Source organism: Drosophila persimilis, unplaced genomic scaffold (assembly GCF_003286085.1).
Source record: "Drosophila persimilis strain 14011-0111.01,24,50 unplaced genomic scaffold, DperRS2 tig00000676-arrow-arrow-pilon, whole genome shotgun sequence".
Taxonomy (NCBI): domain Eukaryota; kingdom Metazoa; phylum Arthropoda; class Insecta; order Diptera; family Drosophilidae; genus Drosophila; species Drosophila persimilis.
In genome coordinates this window covers 917,256-937,171 of record NW_020825332.1, presented here as the reverse complement: position 1 = coordinate 937,171, position 19,916 = coordinate 917,256, and the positions used below count along the sequence as shown (strand labels likewise).

Sequence of the window (19,916 nt, the reverse complement as noted above, 5' to 3'; positions counted from 1 at the left end):
CTCAGACAAATAGGGCCAGATAGTGGCAGGACCAACTGTCCCAGGATCGGGAGGGTCCAGACTGTCGAACGGCATCAAAATCTCGACTAAAAAAACGGGGCCGATTTTTGGCAAATTCAATGATGGTTACATCATGATTTTTTGCGAAAATCGTGATGGAATGGATGTCCTTTTTTCTGGTGCCAATCGGTTGGCAGGACTCTCCCGGTCACGACAAGGCATGCCACGCCCTGATCGGCCGCCGTGTAGCTGAGATATAGCTTGCAGAAAAAACCAGTATTTGCATGATATGCAAATCCTTATCTTCGGAAGGCTATATCTCAGACAAATAGGTCCAGATCGTGGCAGGACCAACTGTCCCAGGATCGGGAGGGTACAGACTGTCGAACGGCATCAAAATCTCGACTAAAAAAACGGGGCCGATTTTTGGCAAATTCAATGATGGTTACATCATGATTTTTTGCGAAAATCGTGATGGAATGGATGTCCTTTTTTCTGGTGCCAATCGGTTGGCAGGACTCTCCCGGTCACGACAAGGCATGCCACGCCCTGATCGGCCGCCGTGTAGCTGAGATATAGCTTGCAGAAAAAACCAGTATTTGCATGATATGCAAATCCTTATCTTCGGAAGGCTATATCTCAGACAAATAGGTCCAGATCGTGGCAGGACCAACTGTCCCAGGATCGGGAGGGTACAGACTGTCGAACGGCATCAAAATCTCGACTAAAAAAACGGGGCCGATTTTTGGCAAATTCAATGATGGTTACATCATGATTTTTTGAGAAAATCGTGATGGAATGGATGTCCTTTTTTCTGGTGCCAATCGGTTGGCAGGACTCTCCCGGTCACGACAAGGCATGCCACGCCCTGATCGGCCGCCGTATAGCTGAGATATAGCTTGCAGAAAAAACCAGTATTTGCATGATATGCAAATCCTTATCTTCGGAAGGCTATATCTCAGACAAATAGGGCCAGATCGGGGCAGGACCAACTGTCCCAGGATCGGGAGGGTCCAGACTGTCGAACGGCATCAAAATCTCGACTAAAAAAACGGGGCCGATTTTTGGCAAATTCAATGATGGTTACATCATGATTTTTTGCGAAAATCGTGATGGAATGGATGTCCTTTTTTCAGGTGCCAATCGGTTGGCAGGACTCTCCCGGTCACGACAAGGCATGCCACGCCCTGATCGGCCGCCGTATAGCTGAGATATAGCTTGCAGAAAAAACCAGTATTTGCATGATATGCAAATCCTTATCTTCGGAAGGCTATATCTCAGACAAATAGGGCCAGATCGGGGCAGGACCAACTGTCCCAGGATCGGGAGGGTCCAGACTGTCGAACGGCATCAAAATCTCGACTAAAAAAACGGGGCCGATTTTTGGCAAATTCAATGATGGTTACATCATGATTTTTTGCGAAAATCGTGATGGAATGGATGTCCTTTTTTCTGGTGCCAATCGGTTGGCAGGACTCTCCCGGTCACGACAAGGCATACCACGCCCTGATCGGCCGCCGTATAGCTGAGATATAGCTTGCAGAAAAAAACAGTATTTACATGATGTGCATATCCAAAGCTTCCGAAGGCTATATCTCAGACAAATAGGGCCAGATCGTGGCAGGACCAACTGTCCCAGGATCGGGAGGGTCCAGACTGTCGAACGGCATCAAAATCTCGACTAAAAAAACGGGGCCGATTTTTGGCAAATTCAATGATGGTTACATCATGATTTTTTGCGAAAATCGTGATGGAATGGATGTCCTTTTTTCTGGTGCCAATCGGTTGGCAGGACTCTCCCGGTCACGACAAGGCATGCCACGCCCTGATCGGCCGCCGTGTAGCTGAGATATAGCTTGCAGAAAAAACCAGTATTTGCATGATATGCAAATCCTTATCTTCGGAAGGCTATATCTCAGACAAATAGGTCCAGATCGTGGCAGGACCAACTGTCCCAGGATCGGGAGGGTACAGACTGTCGAACGGCATCAAAATCTCGACTAAAAAAACGGGGCCGATTTTTGGCAAATTCAATGATGGTTACATCATGATTTTTTGAGAAAATCGTGATGGAATGGATGTCCTTTTTTCTGGTGCCAATCGGTTGGCAGGACTCTCCCGGTCACGACAAGGCATGCCACGCCCTGATCGGCCGCCGTATAGCTGAGATATAGCTTGCAGAAAAAACCAGTATTTGCATGATATGCAAATCCTTATCTTCGGAAGGCTATATCTCAGACAAATAGGGCCAGATCGGGGCAGGACCAACTGTCCCAGGATCGGGAGGGTCCAGACTGTCGAACGGCATCAAAATCTCGACTAAAAAAACGGGGCCGATTTTTGGCAAATTCAATGATGGTTACATCATGATTTTTTGCGAAAATCGTGATGGAATGGATGTCCTTTTTTCTGGTGCCAATCGGTTGGCAGGACTCTCCCGGTCACGACAAGGCATGCCACGCCCTGATCGGCCGCCGTATAGCTGAGATATAGCTTGCAGAAAAAACCAGTATTTGCATGATGTGCAAATCCAAAGCTTCCGAAGGCTATATCTCAGACAAATAGGGCCAGATAGTGGCAGGACCAACTGTCCCAGGATCGGGAGGGTCCAGACTGTCGAACGGCATCAAAATCTCGACTAAAAAAACGGGGCCGATTTTTGGCAAATTCAATGATGGTTACATCATGATTTTTTGCGAAAATCGTGATGGAATGGATGTCCTTTTTTCTGGTGCCAATCGGTTGGCAGGACTCTCCCGGTCACGACAAGGCATGCCACGCCCCGATCGGCCGCCGTATAGCTGAGATATAGCTTGCAGAAAAAACCAGTATTTGCATGATATGCAAATCCTTATCTTCGGAAGGCTATATCTCAGACAAATAGGGCCAGATCGGGGCAGGACCAACTGTCCCAGGATCGGGAGGGTACAGACTGTCGAACGGCATCAAAATCTCGACTAAAAAAACGGGGCCGATTTTTGGCAAATTCAATGATGGTTACATCATGATTTTTTGCGAAAATCGTGATGGAATGGATGTCCTTTTTTCTGGTGCCAATCGGTTGGCAGGACTCTCCCGGTCACGACAAGGCATACCACGCCCTGATCGGCCGCCGTATAGCTGAGATATAGCTTGCAGAAAAAAACAGTATTTACATGATGTGCATATCCAAAGCTTCCGAAGGCTATATCTCAGACAAATAGGGCCAGATCGTGGCAGGACCAACTGTCCCAGGATCGGGAGGGTCCAGACTGTCGAACGGCATCAAAATCTCGACTAAAAAAACGGGGCCGATTTTTGGCAAATTCAATGATGGTTACATCATGATTTTTTGCGAAAATCGTGATGGAATGGATGTCCTTTTTTCTGGTGCCAATCGGTTGGCAGGACTCTCCCGGTCACGACAAGGCATGCCACGCCCCGATCGGCCGCCGTATAGCTGAGATATAGCTTGCAGAAAAAACCAGTATTTGCATGATATGCAAATCCTTATCTTCGGAAGGCTATATCTCAGACAAATAGGGCCAGATCGGGGCAGGACCAACTGTCCCAGGATCGGGAGGGTCCAGACTGTCGAACGGCATCAAAATCTCGACTAAAAAAACGGGGCCGATTTTTGGCAAATTCAATGATGGTTACATCATGATTTTTTGCGAAAATCGTGATGGAATGGATGTCCTTTTTTCTGGTGCCAATCGGTTGGCAGGACTCTCCCGGTCACGACAAGGCATGCCACGCAGCTTGCAGAAAAAACCAGTATTTGCATGATGTGCAAATCCAAAGCTTCCGAAGGCTATATCTCAGACAAATAGGGCCAGATAGTGGCAGGACCAACTGTCCCAGGATCGGGAGGGTCCAGACTGTCGAACGGCATCAAAATCTCGACTAAAAAAACGGGGCCGATTTTTGGCAAATTCAATGATGGTTACATCATGATTTTTTGCGAAAATCGTGATGGAATGGATGTCCTTTTTTCTGGTGCCAATCGGTTGGCAGGACTCTCCCGGTCACGACAAGGCATGCCACGCCCCGATCGGCCGCCGTATAGCTGAGATATAGCTTGCAGAAAAAAACAGTATTTGCATGATATGCAAATCTATATCTTCGGCTATATCTCCGTGCCATGGCTTCCTGTGAAAATCCTTGCTTTTATGGAGTCTTTTTTAAGGATCGTATCCTTTCCTAATACAAATTATTTTATTTTCTCCGCTATGTGAGGCTTGATATGGAACGATTGACAACAACAACAGACATCCCCGATAGAATCCTTATCAAGGATCAACGACATGTTCCTCACTCATACATACTTACTTTGCTCCACCATTTCTCATCAAATCTGAATGTACTACGCCGATCGCTTAGAGGCATAAAGAACAACAAGGATAATGCCTGTTTAACTTTTAATCGCTATAACTCCACCATTTCTCATGCGATCTGGAAGTGCCACGACTTCTCGTAGTCGGGAGAATGTCCTCGATCGATTAAAGCCAGGGATATTCCGTTTTCAGCGCTATTTTCAAACCTATCCTTTTGACCTCCCCATTCATAGTAGTTTCCGATATCCCAATAACCATAAATACAGTTTAGATTTAACTTTCGAAAATCACATTTAATTCGCAATTAAACTCGTTTATGTACAAAAGGAATATTATATTTCTAGCCATCCAGATCGCTTGTCCTAGCATCCAGTACTCCAGCCTGCGTCCTTACCAGCCAGCGTTGTAGACGACGGGAGTGGCCGCATAGGAAGTATGGACGAGGGGAGAGGCGTATGAGGTGTGTACCAGAGGAGATGCCGCGTAGCTGGTGACGACGGGAGCTGCATAGGTCTTCACCACGGGAGCGACAACATCCTGGACGACATGGGCAGAGCTGTGGACCACCGACTGGCTCTGGTGGGAGACAGAGGTGGGAACGCTCTTTACCACGGAACCAACATTGGCCAGGTAGGGCTCCTGCACGATGGTTGTGGTAGCCGGGGCGGAATAGACCAGCGGAGACTCATACAGATGGCCGGGACGAGCGACAGCTACGGCGAGGAGAGCAGACAACACCACCTGGAACAAATAATGGAGGAGGTTAGCTATGAGGAGGACGACCGCTCGGATTCGGATGGATGACTTACCAATTTGAACATGTTGAGGGGATTTTGTGTTTTTGGTCTGTGTTGTGCTGCTGTGGAAGCGAATGAAGCTGACTGATAATGGGACAACTGAAAGACCAGTCTTATATAGTACGGGCATTATCCATCGTCGTTATTTTCGGGGCAGTTTCCGACGCAGCCGCCGTTGCCGTCGTAGCTGCGAAAAGAGAAGTTTAATTAAAACATTTACGAGTACGGGTACGATTTGAGTTGAGTTGACTTTAAAGCGAAATAAGTCTGCCCTCGCTCGGACAATAAAACATACGACTTGCAATTGAAAGAAAAACTGAACCCAATACCCGTGATCCGAAACCAAAAGCTCACACACTCACTGCACGCTGACTTGACCCTGACTCCCGCACTCAAAGTGCAAGTAATGCAGCCGCGGAGGAGTCATCAGAGGCCCTCGAGAGTCTCTAATGGTCTCGGAACCACTCTGCTATACTCCGCTGTACTCTGCGTACTTGATTGGCTCTCGGCTAAGCCGTCCACCGACGCTAATTGCTTATTGATCGCGGCCCAGAATCTGATATGGGTTGGATTTCGGACTCGAATTGTGACGCGGCTTCGGTCCACACATCGATACTGTGGTCTGCGTATGCGTGTGGCTCGGCCCTGAAGGTCAAAGCCAAGTCTCTGCCCAAACGGGAGCTATATAAAACCACTGCAGCAGCTCCACAACCACACACAGTTCTCGCAAGAAGCTCAATCCGATCACTCCAATCCAAACAGTCAATACAGACCAAACTATTTCAAAATGTTCAAGTTGGTGGTATTGTCTGCTCTCCTCGCCGTAGCTGCAGCCCGTCCCGGTCACCTGCTGGAGTCCTCCCCCGTGGTCTATTCCGCCCCGGCTACCACAACCATCGTGCAGGAGCCCTACCTGGCCAATGTGGGTTCCGTGGTAAAGAGCGTTCCCACCTCTGTCTCCCACCAGAGCCAGTCGGTGGTCCACAGCTCTGCCCATGTCGTCCAGGATGTTGTCGCCCCCGTGGTCAAGACCTATGCTGCCCCCGTTGTCCACACCAGCTACGCTGCTGCTGCCCCTGTTTACCAGACGACTTACGCCGCTGCCGCCCCAGTGGTGCACACCAGCTATGCGGCCGCCGCTCCCGTTGTGGCCGGCCACTATTCTGCAGTGGCCGCCTCCTCGCCGCTGACCTACACCGCCACCGGTGTGTGGTAGAGCGCCGCGCCGCACCATTCGCTTCCAGGTGACCAGGATTCATGGACTGTTGGACGGTTTTGTGATACGAATTTTAAATAAAAATAAATGTTTTTGCTTTCAAAATTGTCTGCCTGTTTCCTCTCTCCTCGATGGGCCATTCATCAGACTTGATCTATGCAGGACAGGTTCCATTTTGCACCTGTGATGTGCATTCTAAGCACTGCTGAGGGTGCCAAGGGTGGTGGAGGTTCAATAGATGGACGTCATGGCATGTCCTGGTTCATTGCTCCCTGGCACGTACTTCCTGCTGCACCTGCAGCCTGGGTAAACATCGTACATGTGCCCTGCACACGCCTCAAAGGTACTATGGTCCGTATGTGAATGAAAATTAGATTTTGGGGGTGGCCTCCACCTCTTCGAAGACCATTGGCATCCAGCTGCTTCAAGGACAACAGGCCCGGATGGTCAATGAACTGCTGAATCGTTCAGCAGGTATCACTACAAGTGACGATAGAAATAGTTGAAATCTAATTTCCTAATGGATTATATAACCAGTTGCCACAGTGGGCACCAACCAACTAATTTCTTCACAAAGACCTGGTGCTCGACCGATGGCTCCGTTGGCCGCAATATACATATACATGGCCCCGAGATGGCAGGACCTGGGACCTTGATCTCTGGCACCAAGTCGCTGTAGTGCAGCCCCACACTGAGAAGAAACCTCACAACAGTGAAAAGTACTTTAAGTATTTCTAAAAATGCATTTTTTCCCTGTTGTGAATGAGAGCCATTTGCAGTAAAGAGATTTCCCGAAGCGTTATCAGTGGCCCGCCTTCAAAGTTCCCATTCATTTTCCAGGAAAATCTTTGACTTATTTGCACCTTGTCTGCATTTAGATAATGGAAACTCAAGCCGGCAAAAGTTTCCTGGAAAGTTGTCGGCTGCCAGGTGGCCTTGACTGATGCGATTCTGATTTTCGCTCTCTCCCATCGCGTTATTTACGCGATGAAGTTCTTGGAACAAGTCTGCTGTGGACCCTTGGCTCGTTCTCCTTTCAGATTTAAAGCCCCTTCCAGAACGGGTACGTGCGCCACTAAAGCGGCAGCCCCAGAATTGAAACGAAAACAAGAGTGGGTTTGGGTTCGGCTTTGGCCCGAAACAAGTGCGAGGCCGAAAATAAGTGAAGTAATTACTGGCACTCGAATTACTGGAAGGGGAAGAAAAGAGTGCCAGAGAGCAGAGATCGGCTCCGAATAATAATAATCTGGTTTGTGGCCAACAACCCAGTAAACAGACGGAGAAAAAAGAGACAAGAATCCGTTCAGGCACGTTCGACCGACCGCCGATTGTATCCGCCTCAATGGACAATGGACAATGCGTATGCGTGTGCGTGAGCTGTCCCTGTATGGGTGGGTATCTGTGTGGGAGAAACACCGAAAGCAAGCCAAAGTGAAGTTCAAGTGCGAGTATAAAAGAGATTGACAGTCCCTCAGCGAATCACACTCCAAGTCCATCTCTTCGACACGACACACGTCAAAGAAGCCCAAAGAAAGCCCCCGTCAAAATGTTCAAATTGGTAAGGATCCCCAATGGATGGCCAACAAGGATTACGATCTCTAACTGATTCCCTCCGATCTCTCTCCGATCCGCCAGTTCGTTCTCGCTGCTCTGCTGGCCGTTGCCGCCGCCAAGCCCGGCCATCTGGCTGCCGCTCCCCTCGTCTACAGCGCCCCAGCCACGACCATCGTCCAGGAGTCGTCGCTAGCCAAGATCGGAGCCGTCGTGAAGAGCGTGCCCACCGCCGTCTCCCACCAGAGCCTCACCCAGGTGCACAGCACCCCGGTGGTGGAGGATGTGGTTGCCCCAGTCGTGCGGACGACCGCCGTCCACTCCGCTCCCCTTGTGGCTGCCGCTCCCCTCGTCAAGACCGTGGCTGCTGCTCCTGTGGCCTACTCCGCACCGCTGACATACTCTGCGCCCGTAGCTTACGCCTCTCCTCTGGCCTACTCCCACCCCGTGGCCTACTCCTCGCCCGTGGCCTATGCCGCTGCTCCTGTCCAGTACCACGCCCCCCTCACATACGCCGCCCACGCCTGGTAAAAAGTGAGATACCGAGAACGAAAGATTTTGAACAGTTCCTTGTTGACTTGTGTCCGTCCCGCGAAAGAAATAAAGCAAATCGATATAAAATTTGAGTTGGCCAGCATTTTTCCGCCATTTGGCGAAGTCCCGTTACCGGTCATTGGTTTCGTGGTTGGAGGAGGTGGCCCACACGCTGACAACAGAGCCGCAAAAGATGCCGCAGATGTTCCTACGACTGTTCAATACTCGGGATAATACTTCAATATTTTCGGAATACATTGAGCACCTGCTGAGGAATGTGGACATGCGAGTGGCTGTTGTGCCTTCCAATGAGGATGTCATGTTGTTCCAGGTGTTGGCCAACATTTCCTCTTGCGGCATTACAGTTAATATGTTATTTGGGTTCCAGGCCGAGCACCGCCAGGAGCCGTTCGCAGATGGCGTCAACCCCATCGCCACAGACTTTAGGCTTAAGGCTCGGGGCAGCTTCGATGCCCCCGACTGCAACAGAAACTTCAGCTCGACAGGCCAGCAGGTCTTGCAAAGGGAAAAGCTGAAGAGGGGGCCTCGCTCACCCAACGCCGTTGCCCAATCCAAAGAAAAACGTGCGGGGATCCAAACTGGCGTAAAGCTTATGGCGTACCCTAACCAGGAGGCGGTCAAGGAAGACAAACGGCTCATGTGGCTACCGCAGGATGAGCATGGAATGGCAGCAATTGGGTTTTTATAGATTCTCAAACTTTATTATTATACACTGAAAAAAAAAGAAAAAAAAAATCCAATCTGAGGTGCTGCGATATTTTATCCAACTATTATCCATGGGGTGGATCCTCTACTTCAGGTAGATGCTCTCGTAGCCCCCACCGAGGGATCCGCCCCAGGCCCCGACTCCGGCGCCCGGCTCGTACCAGCCGGCACTGCCTGCGGCATATCCCAGCGGGGCATAGGAGATGGAGGACACTGGGGCGTAGGAGGCCCGCAGCAGCGGCGAGTGGTGATCGACAATGGGCCGCCAGTAGGGACGCTTCTCGTGCACCACCGTCGAGCTCTGGTGGGAGACGGCCGCCGGCAGGGCCAGGCTCTCATACCCCACCACACTGGGGGCGTACTCCAGGGCGTCGTAGCCGTGCAGGTAGCTGGGACGAGCCTGGCTCAGGGCGGCGTAAACTGCACACAAAAGAAACAGCTGGGGGAAGAGGCGGTCCAAAGGATTAGTTGACTCCGAAGGATATATTTGGCTTGGCTTTGGCGTTGGCTTTGGCTCTTTTCGAGGGAACACTCACAATTTTGAACATCTTCGTTGGGTGAACTGTGGGTCGACTGTGTTTTGGCTACGAAGAAGACGCTCTGGTTTTATAGCCCCCACAAAGGCGGGGGAATTATCTTCTTTACGTTAGAATTGGCACAAACAATCGAGCCATCAGCGAGAGTTGTGTGTCTCTGCTGTCTGCCGGGTTTCTGGCCGTGGCCACATTATTCCCAGGCCCCCCAGATGGCTAGATGCCTCATTAGTGACCCATTTGGGCGTAACTGAGCGAGCAGTTTGGACCAAGGCAATGCGCTGCTGCTGTCAGACTTGAGGCTAACAAAGCCACCCACAAATACACTCGCACCTGTCCCCCCTGCAGCCCCCCACTGCCAGATTCCCGTTCATTTCTTCTACTTGACTGCCGCACAGATGCTGGCCAGCCTCTGGGCGCTGGTTAACTGGTCCCGATCGGGACCCCACCCCCCCTAAACACCCCTAACACCCCACACACCCCACAAAGAGGCAAACCATTTGCATAACCAGCCTCTAGTCCCTCCACGCCTGACTGACTTTTCCTGGCTCGTAGTTTTCGGCCGGGCTATTTCTGGGGCTATTTCTGGGTGCCGCCAACGCAGATCAGACACCATATGCCATATATGCACGAGTATGCCTCGTTTGCCTCTCAACTTTGATGTTAATTAACCATATACCTAATGCCTCTGCCTGCTCTAAGATTCCCAGCCCATTTGGGGGCGACCTTGGGCCTAATTTAATTAAGAAGAAAAACATAACGAAAAGTGGTAGAAACAGAAGCCAAAGATACTCATAACCCAAGCCCGCTGACAGGCAGACAGACCGGCAGACAGGCCCCGAAACGATTTAATCACTGAACCAAGTAGCTCCCATTGTTGTTGCTGTTGCCGCCAGTTACTATTGTGTTGGCTGTGCTCTACTTTGGCCCCAGCCAACTGCAAGCCAAGCGAAACCATGTCCAAGACGGATTCTTACAGCCGCGAGGTGTAAATCACTTGACGGTTTAACAGTCGGCATAAATCTTTGAATTGCACTTAACACGGGGTCTAACGATTCCCAGTTCTGCAGCAGAAAGAGTGGAAATCGGAGGCTGCAACAGGCGAACGACGACCGACGACCGACGACGGACGACGGACGAACGACCTAGTCAGGTCGTAGCATGCACATCGAGATCGTGGAAAAGCTTTAGAATGCTGTTCAAAAAAACGTTGCATACCTTTGGGATCGATCTTTAAACGAAAGCTCTTGGTCACGCTTTCAAAGTTTAGCTCTAAGCTTTGGCTCGGAAACATAGGCTATTTAGTTTGAATTATTAGATAAATGATCGTTGGGGGCGTTCATAAACGTCTGAAAACATTCGTCAATTTTCTGTGCTGAGGCTGCAGCAATTTTCGCAAATTTGTTCACTTGCTAAATAGTTTTCAGATCTTATTCATTTTGCAAACGGTGGAGGGAATTTTGATATGTTAACAGGCGAACTGCTCGATGACTCGTTATAGGATAACGATCGATAAATGAGTCGATTCGTGAGAATTACTGAGTTCTTGAGGGCTGATGCGTGGGTGTGTTTCCGACAAAATTGTTTAAAGTATTTGCTTTATCGATTACATGTGTGTAGGAAGGCGTGGGCAAGCTGGTCCATTGAAGGATCAGGGGTTAGAAACAGCAGAGTAACAGCAAAACGGGATAAGCAACAGATAAACAGCAGACAAGCTGCAACGGAAGAAGGAGAGCACAGCAGAGAAGAAGAATCGCAGCAGCCAGACCTAACTTAAGGCAGCAACAGCATACTCGTACATCAGTCGAGATCAAGCCTCGAGGCTAAAACATATTGTTCCTACACTTACCAGCCCACCGCGATTGAATAATATCAATAAAATATTATCTTAATTGTATATTCGCACCTTTTCCCGCAGCCATAATTTGGTTGCTGTTTTTCTAGTGGTGATAGTTCTCACGGTAGGCAGAACAGGGCTGAAATATTCGGGAAATCGAACAAACGCACCCAGGGCAAGGGCTTTATGCCCATCCCATGTACAAACTTGAACTTTGCCCAAACTCAATGACTGAATAGCTCAAGCCAAGTGTAAACAGGGTATTACTAGAGTTAATCAGCCACAAAAAGGCAGTGGGAATTGTAAATGATTCGATTAGTGGAATGTCTGGCCAAAAGCCAAAGCAAACCAATGCGGAATTTCGTACAATACAATAAATTTAGGCTTTGCTTCAGTCCAACCCAACTGAAGCAGGGGCCTAATTGATTTCAAGAAATCAGATCTTGGATTGAGGCACTTTAGTTCTATAAGGAAATGAATACAAAACATCTTTCAGAGTTAAACAGCAACTTCAATGGCTATGGACAATCCCCAAGTTGCTGAGAACTTTAACGAAATATGGACAAATAGTTGGGCTAACAGAAAGCGACTCTGTCCAGTCCACTGGGATTGGCTCCGATTCGGGTGTTGCGTGTATCTGTCCAGCTGTCTGTCTGCCTGCATTCGAACGAGTGCGAGTCTGAGTGCGAGTATCTGTATCTGAATGCCTGTCAACAGCAACATGCAACTTAATTAGCTGCAAATGCAGAGAGAGAGGAGGAAGGCGGGAGAAGGCGGCTATGAGTACGGCTAATCTGGGGTCTTATCCCAGCCCCATGGCCTTATCGGTGTGACTGGCCACGACACCATTTAAAATCACTCATACGCCATGTAATTAGATCTGTAATAGTCGGCACATCCACATCCCACATCCGCCTCCAGGCCTAAACGTTTGCCAAATGCCTCGTTTGGCCAGTTCTTGCGGCGCCAACAAGGTGCTCTGTGAGTGTTTTGTTTTTTGGGGCGTGTGATCTGTGATCTGCAATCTGCATTGTCTTATTAATTTTAATGACTGAATTATACAAAACCAGACGCACTGCTGCGAACCACTTTTTGCCGACTGCAGTCGGAGCGGAGCTATTACAGCCCGTAGAGGTGGAGACACCAGAGACAGCAGAGACAGAAACAGCGACAGAGGCCCCAAACAACTTCCTCGATTACGTACAGAATCCACAGAATCCAAAGTGGAGTCGACATTGTGTTTGGTTTGGTCTCTGGCTGTTTTCTGTTAGCTGCTTGCTAGCTGTCTCTTGCCCTGAAATCGAATCCGTTTTGGTTTTTATTACTTTTCTTGCGCATGTTGTTTTTGTTTTTTTCATCTTTGTTCTCTGTATTCTTTCTGTGTGTAATTTACGTACATGAATTTAATGTTTAGCTGCGGCTATGCTATCATTAAGTCTAATTGACTTTTTATAGTTATCCGCAGTTCCCAAAGCAGCTCCGAGCTCCGAGCTCCGAGCAGACTCACGCTGATTTCAGCTTTTTGCTGTGAGAAACACAGCCCGTGGCATAGAACGAATAAAGCGGAGCATTTGGAGATCAAAGCGTGATGGGGCGATAGATTCGTGTTGGAGTCTTGGGGAGTGTTAGACCAGAACCACCTCTGAATGGGAAACGTCTCTTAGAACCGAGCGACTCGTGTCGGAATCCATTGCCACCTCTATCCACCGCGTTATGACTCCCTCGACAAGTGTTCTACAATCGTGTCTGTATCTGGATCTGGGCGTCGTAATTTGATTTCCAATCAGCCAAAGCCCAGGCCCAAGTTCAGGGTGAGTAACCACAAAAGTCAACGATTCTGCTCTCTAGAACAATCGCAGAGCTACAGACAATCCCAGACAATACGAGTGGCAGCAAAAGGCAAAAAAGTGAAAGTCTAATTAGATGCATTAGACAAGCAACGAACGAGGGAATCGAGGGTATCGGGAGAGGAGGGGGGGAGCACAGAAGTACAGGAGGAGGCACCCACATGAAAAGTAAATTCAATTAAAACCCCATTATTTCGGTAACATAAATCTCTTTGGATCCGTCCGTCATTGAGTCGAAGAACAATTTGCATACAATTTGGTGATAAAAACAAAACACAGAATGCTGCAAGGCAAGGCGTTTGCCGCTTTAATTTACGAGCCACAAAAAGGGGCGTGTCCCGTTCTCGATATGGTAGCTGTGCCAGTGCCAGTGCCAGTGCCAGTGGCTGTGCCTTTGCCTGTGGTTGCAGCCGCGTTTAAACCACTTAATTATGATGCGAATTTCGGTGAATTTGCATTGACAATCGGGGGAATACTCACCGGAGCTGTCAAATGGATCTGTGTCCGGAATAGTTTTTGGCATGCAACAGGCAGAGCAACAGAGAAACAGAAACCATGTACGTGCTCTAAGCCCCACGTTGCGCAATGTCCCCAAGCAGAAACAAAAAGAAAAACTAACAAACGAAAAAGAACTAAAAAGTGAAACCAATTTTACAAATGATAATCGCTGGCCCAACCTCGAATCTGAATCTGAGTCTCGGTCTGAAGGTAAAAGATCTCCGACTAAAAATGCGGTAGCCCCAAAGGCGGGGAGGGGGTGTAATGGCGGAGGGGAAGAGTGGGAAAAGTAGCTCACTTTAATTCCATTAATGAAAATGTGGCCGTCTTTCTGGCTGTCTGTCTTTTAGGTGTGTGTGTGTGTGTGTGTGTGTGTACAGAGCTCTTCACAGCGGTGCCTGCTCGACATTTGCCATGCCCCCAGCAGTCGGCGGAAAAGCATTCCTCAAAGCATTGATGAATGCCCTGCAAGAAGCAAAGAGTCTCTTTCCTATGATGTGTGTACGTAAAGTGTGACTAATGGAAGGTAGATAGAAATGTGAGAAGCCCTTGAACACTCGGAGAGTTGACTCACTCTCAAATGAATAACCCTAGAAGAGTATCCACCCATCAGCCATTCGGTGCTCCAACGATCCCTTGCCAATTTCTGCAGTCTTGGCTCTCGGTTGGCCATTGTTTGTTACAGTTTGCAGCTGTTGCTGTTGCTGTTGCTTCTCGGATTATTAATCATTATAAAACATGTAATTGAAAGTGTTGTTGTCGGTCGCTGGTGTAGTACGAGTGTACATTGTAATGTGCACGACATTGCGACAGTACTGGGGTAAGCACGACCTTGACCGCGTAGCGTCCGTCCACCATGTGGTATACTTAATACTTAATTGGACACACTCGAGTCACACGGCTGGGAGTCACCAGAGCACATACATACATACATACAATGTAATATGTATGTATGCGAGTATGTGAATACATGGAAATGCAAATTGGCTGGTGACCAACCACCGAACCCACAATTATGCAAAACTCTAGCACAACTATATCAAATTAAACGAAATTAAACAATAACTTTTTGCGGTCATCGTGTTAATGGAATGCAACTAAACCGAATCTCCTTCTCCTCTTTCTAAGCCGTGAAATCTTTGATCTGATTTCAAGAAAATTTCACGAAAATTTCCGACTTGTGAAATTTCATTTTTCTTCCGAGAAATCTGTCTACTTTGACGATTTCCACAGAAATATCGCATAAATCATGACTGGGGAGAAAAAAGTAGACCCGAAACTCACTTGAGTTGGAAAATTGACGGCTTTTAATTTCAACTTTTTGAATGATTTGTTGGCAATCAAAGTTTTTTGGGCGTTGTGCTTGGGAAATCGGAATCGGCATCGGCATCGCCATCGAATGCATGGGGACTGTGGGGGCATTGCCCAATGGAAGGCAGGCAGGCAGGCGCACACACACAGAATGCAATTGGGAGGCCATTAAAATGCAATTACAGGCCACAAGAGGCCCCAGCTCTGACCACCGGCTGCAATCCGAACCCGAATCCGAATCCGAACCACAATCGCACAGAGTGGGTGGCAGGCAGTGGCCCCATGGATCAATGGATCAATCGTTAGCCACGCAATTTGGCATCCTGTTTTGTGTCAATCAAGCCTCGTCCGATTTAGATTTATGCGACAATTTGGCAGCGATTTGCATAACGCCCCGGGTCTCCCCAGACACCGATAGGCGATAGCCAATAGGTGTTGGCCTGGTGAAGGGTTTGCTTTCGACTGCTTCGGCCGTGGCTGGGGCTGTGCTTGATTTAGTTTAAGCCTCGTTGATATGCATATTTTCCATAAACTCGCACTCGAAGCCAATCAAGCAGCGATGTCCAGGGTCAAAGCGAAAGAATGAATTGTCCCCACTTCAGGCCAAAAGGTTTATTGATTTATGAGTCATAAACTTTAAGCCGGGCTTTGTTTGCCGCTGAGAACTCTGAATCTGAATCTAACTCTGAATCGAACGCTGAATTCGATTCAAAACTTCAATTCAAAAACTTCAGCTCAAGGTTCGCGAACTCAGGTGACAATATTTCGCAATTCTTTGTACACTTCTTGGACAGAAGATCTTTTGATACGATACGATACGTGCGACTGCTGAGAGGAAATTAAGAATGGCTATTAGGAAATCTGGCAGGCAATTCCAAATCCCAAATCACAAATCCGCAAATGCCCAATTCAGAAATCCGAAATCCGAAATCCGGCAAATATGATTTACTTGCATTGGCAATTGATTTTCTTTACAACCAAGTTACGCATACGCCATGCCTGCCCCCAGCCGAAAGCGATAAGAAATCAGTTTAAAAATTAATGCATGCAAACCAGCTGTCCACCGAACCACCGAACCACTGACCAACTGCACCACAGCACAGCACACCACAATTGCACTCCACTCCAATTCGTTCCACAAATTGTTGTCAGTTATTAAAGTGGCCAATTTTTCACGGAGCGTTTTGCGGTGCGTGGAGAGGCTGCTGCCTGGCTGCCTGGCTGCCTGGCTGCCTGCCTGCCTGCCTCCGATTGGAGCAACCACATTTTCCACACCTACGGATCGGATCTGTAATGAGCTGTCAGTTAGCCAGCCAGCCGGCCAGGCTGATTGATAATCAAAGGCGTTTTAGAAAGGATTTAGAGATCAGCTAATCACAAATGTCATAGCATGTGATGCATGTTTAATGTTGCATGTTGCATGGGGGGGAGTATTTAGGTGTTATTTATTATTATTATTTGTTTGGGTACTAAAAGCGCTTGAGCTTGAAAGAGGAGTCCCATAAAGGGTTCGTTCCTTCTTGGACACCTTCCTTGATCGTGTGTACAAGTTTAATTAACTAATTTCCACCACAAATAAAGCATTCAAGAGGGAAATTCCCTTAGAACTGAACCGCCGAAAGACAATTGCTAATTTCCACACACGAATCTCGATGAGAATGGATTTAAGTCCACACCCTTCCCTTCCCTCCCCCCACCACCCATCCACTCCCCTTCCAAGTGGAAGCCAACAATGGAAGCCGAAAAAGTACAAATTGAATTAAATGGCAAATCCAAAGAGGTTTTTCCATGAAAAGCTGGGACTGTGGTTGGGTCTGCCTCTACCTCTGGCTCTGGCGAGTCTCGAATGATCTCTTTCGCGATCTCTCGGGCGGTGTCGGCGGCGGTGTCGGCGAATGCACAAAGCCTCGGCTCTCGGCTGCTGACAGGGGCGTTCACGCTCGCCCGATCTTTGCCTCCGATCTGTCGCTGCCTCTGTCTCTCTCTGAATGGGTACTGGTGTTGCCCTCTCTGTTGCTCTTCTGGCCATGATTTGTCAGAATATTTCTCATGTTTCGGGTCGGGTCGAATCGGGTATAAATAACACGACAACACGAGACGTCTAAGCATAACACAGTCAGCTCTTCAGTCAAGAAGTCTTTCGCACAGAAGAAACCCCAAAAACCAACCAGCAAAATGTTCAAACTGGTAAGGATACAGCGCCCAGAGGACCCAAGGATTATATTGCTTATAGACACTACTCCACTGTACACTGTAGATCGCCCTCGTGTCCGCCCTGTGCGCCGTTGCCAACGCCGGACTGATCTCGCCCTATAGCCATGGCTATGGACTGGGATACGGTGCCGCCCTGGCTCCCGCCTACGCCCCGGCCGTGATCTCGCACGCCCCGATCATCAAGAGCTACGCCGCCCCCATTGTGGCCCACCACCCGGTGGCCACTTCGTACGCCAACACCTACAAGGTGGCCACCAAGGCCTACCCCGTGGTGCACGCCGCTCCCCTGGTGCACGCCGCCCCCCTCATCCACTCCGCCCCTCTGGTGCACGCCTCCCCGGCCCTGCACACCACCTCCACCTACCACGGCGGATACGGCAGCTATGGCGGATACGGCAGCTACGGCAGTCTGGGATACGCTGGCCTCGGACACGGATACCTGCACTAAGGAGTCGACACATCTCACATCCACGACGACTCTGCGTTGACGACCCTCATCATCCGTGCACCCATCCATATCCATCGAGAGATTCTGAAGGCGGGACATTCGCATTTTGCTGCCGTCAAAGTGTGGATTTGCATTTCGTAGAACAACAAGCTCCGAATCGAATCCGAATTGTGTACAAATTTCTTAGCACCGCCCCCTTTGAACCGCCCACAAAACTCCGAGCCCAGAGACAGAGACATCTAGAGACCTAAGGGAGCAGGCACCGAGCGAGAGAAAGAGAAGGAGAGATCAAGTTTCAATGATTTTGCTATTTTCTGTGCAAGTTTCACTGCACTCAAGGCTTCGACACTTTTTTTTTTTGAATAAACGATAAACAAAACACTTAAAACAAAAAGTTTTTTGGTTGTTGATGAGGGGATCCAAAAAGGTCTTTGCCCAGAAGGTTGTCTCGTGTATAGTTTTAGTTAAGTGAACGATTGAGTTATCCATACATACATACATAAATCATCCACAGGGAACCAAGTCAAAGTCAACGAAGAACAAAGTCTTGACTAAGGTTTTTGTACACTCGCATGTCGGGCTCTCATTGCACTTTTGCTCTACGTTCTATGTTTGGTTCTACTACAATAACGGAGCTGCTCTCTGAGCAATGCCAAGCCATCCTTCAGAGACGCAGTTCCAAAGTCGCTCTTGCTCTTTCTAGCCCACAGACATTGCCGCCGAGACACACGCTCAGCGCGCGCTCTCTTCTTCTTGTGCCTTTTTATCCTCTCTCTGAGCGAGTCATTTCCCTCTCCCTACGCACTCTCCCACTAGAACCTACACAGACTGTGGACAAGCACAAACATGCACAGCAACGGGACAGAGGGGAAATCGCAGCGGAAGAACAGTCTCGCAGTGAATTCTTGGACAGCAAAAAGACCAAAATACACTGGGAATAATTTTGGGTCACATGTATACTGTGTGGGGCTCTGATCCCTTGAGTAAGAACCGACTCCTCGCCCTTCCCCCTGTCCATTCCATCCCACATTCAATTGCACTTCAAATTAATTTCGCTTAAGCAACGACGCGACGGCTCCCGACAAATGTTTTGAAATTTTCGCAGGAAAAAACAAAATATTTCATAGCATTGCAATGCCTTGGCAACACTCCACACTCCACACTCCCCTTCCCCTCCCTGGCAATTATCATTGCAGATAGACGGACCCGACCGGACGGACAAACGAAAGACTCAAGCGACAAGCGACAAGCGACAAGCGCGTGCGCCTGCCAACAGGTTGACCAGTCGCCCCCCCCGCACCTGAAGGGGGACTGGGATTGGTAAAAGGAGAGGAAAGTGCGTCGAAATATTTATTTATTAATGGAATGGAGACTCCAACGGAGAGACGCTGGCGATTCGCTAAATGGTCTTTTTGCCTCGTTTCATAAGTGAAAAATTGGAGCACCTCGAGAGTTAGTCAGGAGTGAAATAAGCCACTTAATTACCGCTTTATTGCTGGCTTTTGCCAGCCAAGAGACTCGGACTCGACTCGTAAGACGTAAGACGCAAGAGATTCTGGCCTCAACAGCATAATTTATGCGCAAATGGAAAAATCATGTTTATGGGAATTCAATGAAAACGATCTGCTCGTAATAGAAGAGGGAGGAGTCTTTAAAATAAATTATTTTATGCAAACAGAAACACAAGTAAATAACAACAATAAGCCATTGTTGGGCTTGTCTCCGTCTCCACGACCTTGGGGAATGTGCAACACAATTGTGTCCAGCTGATCAGCCCCTCCCCTCTGCTGTTACGATCTTGCGATCATATGATCCCATGATCACAGACCATGTCATAATTACGAGTTTATTAAGTCAACGGCCAGCCAGCCGCCAGCCATCAGCCAACGGCGTTACCATTAGCCAGTCAAGCGATAATTTGGCAACAACAGAACAGCCTTCGCAGATCCGAACAGACGACAGCCAGACAATGCAATGTCTCCATGCCCCAGAGAGGCCGAGGCGGAGGCATAGGCAGAGGCACAGGCAGAGGCGGGACCGGTAGATTCCGCTTCCTACATCTCTCGAGTGCAGCAGAGCCATTGAATA

At 48.7% G+C, this 19,916-nt stretch overlaps 3 protein-coding genes across 6 annotated transcripts in view; 1 reads left to right on the top strand and 2 right to left on the bottom strand.

The window, feature by feature from the left end:
* Positions 1-4,588: 4,588 nt before the first annotated feature.
* Positions 4,589-19,916, bottom strand: part of LOC6599880 (retinin) — a 93,327-nt gene continuing 77,999 nt past the window's right edge. For both annotated transcript variants that reach the window (XM_026991654.1, XM_002024898.2), the window contains 2 exons: positions 5,126-5,300; positions 4,589-5,057 (listed from right to left, as the gene is read on the bottom strand). In XM_026991654.1, the coding sequence (XP_026847455.1) occupies positions 4,707-5,057; positions 5,126-5,137 (363 nt within the window). In that variant the 5' untranslated portion in view covers positions 5,138-5,300 and the 3' untranslated portion in view covers positions 4,589-4,706. The remainder of the gene's footprint in view (positions 5,058-5,125; positions 5,301-19,916) is intronic.
* LOC6599882 (cuticle protein 64) lies at positions 5,862-18,214 on the top strand. Of its 3 annotated transcripts, XM_026991655.1 has the most exons (3): positions 5,862-5,990; positions 8,067-8,219; positions 17,640-18,214. In XM_026991655.1, exons 1-3 carry the CDS (start codon positions 5,901-5,903, stop codon positions 17,826-17,828), a joined length of 432 nt encoding a protein of 143 aa, XP_026847456.1. In that variant the 5' UTR covers positions 5,862-5,900; the 3' UTR covers positions 17,829-18,214. The 3 variants fall into 3 exon arrangements, with proteins under 3 accessions (XP_026847456.1, XP_002024936.1, XP_002024939.1); XM_002024900.2 differs by lacking the exons at positions 5,862-5,990; positions 17,640-18,214 and adding an exon at positions 7,850-7,887 and having other exon boundaries at positions 7,965-8,429; XM_002024903.2 differs by lacking the exons at positions 5,862-5,990; positions 8,067-8,219 and adding an exon at positions 17,295-17,353 and having other exon boundaries at positions 17,424-18,214.
* LOC6599884 lies at positions 9,110-9,707 on the bottom strand. Its single transcript, XM_002024902.2, has 2 exons — positions 9,677-9,707; positions 9,110-9,579 (listed from the first exon to the last, which is right to left on the bottom strand). The coding sequence occupies exons 1-2, from the start codon at positions 9,686-9,688 to the stop codon at positions 9,226-9,228; spliced, it is 366 nt and encodes a 121-aa protein (XP_002024938.1). The 5' UTR covers positions 9,689-9,707; the 3' UTR covers positions 9,110-9,225.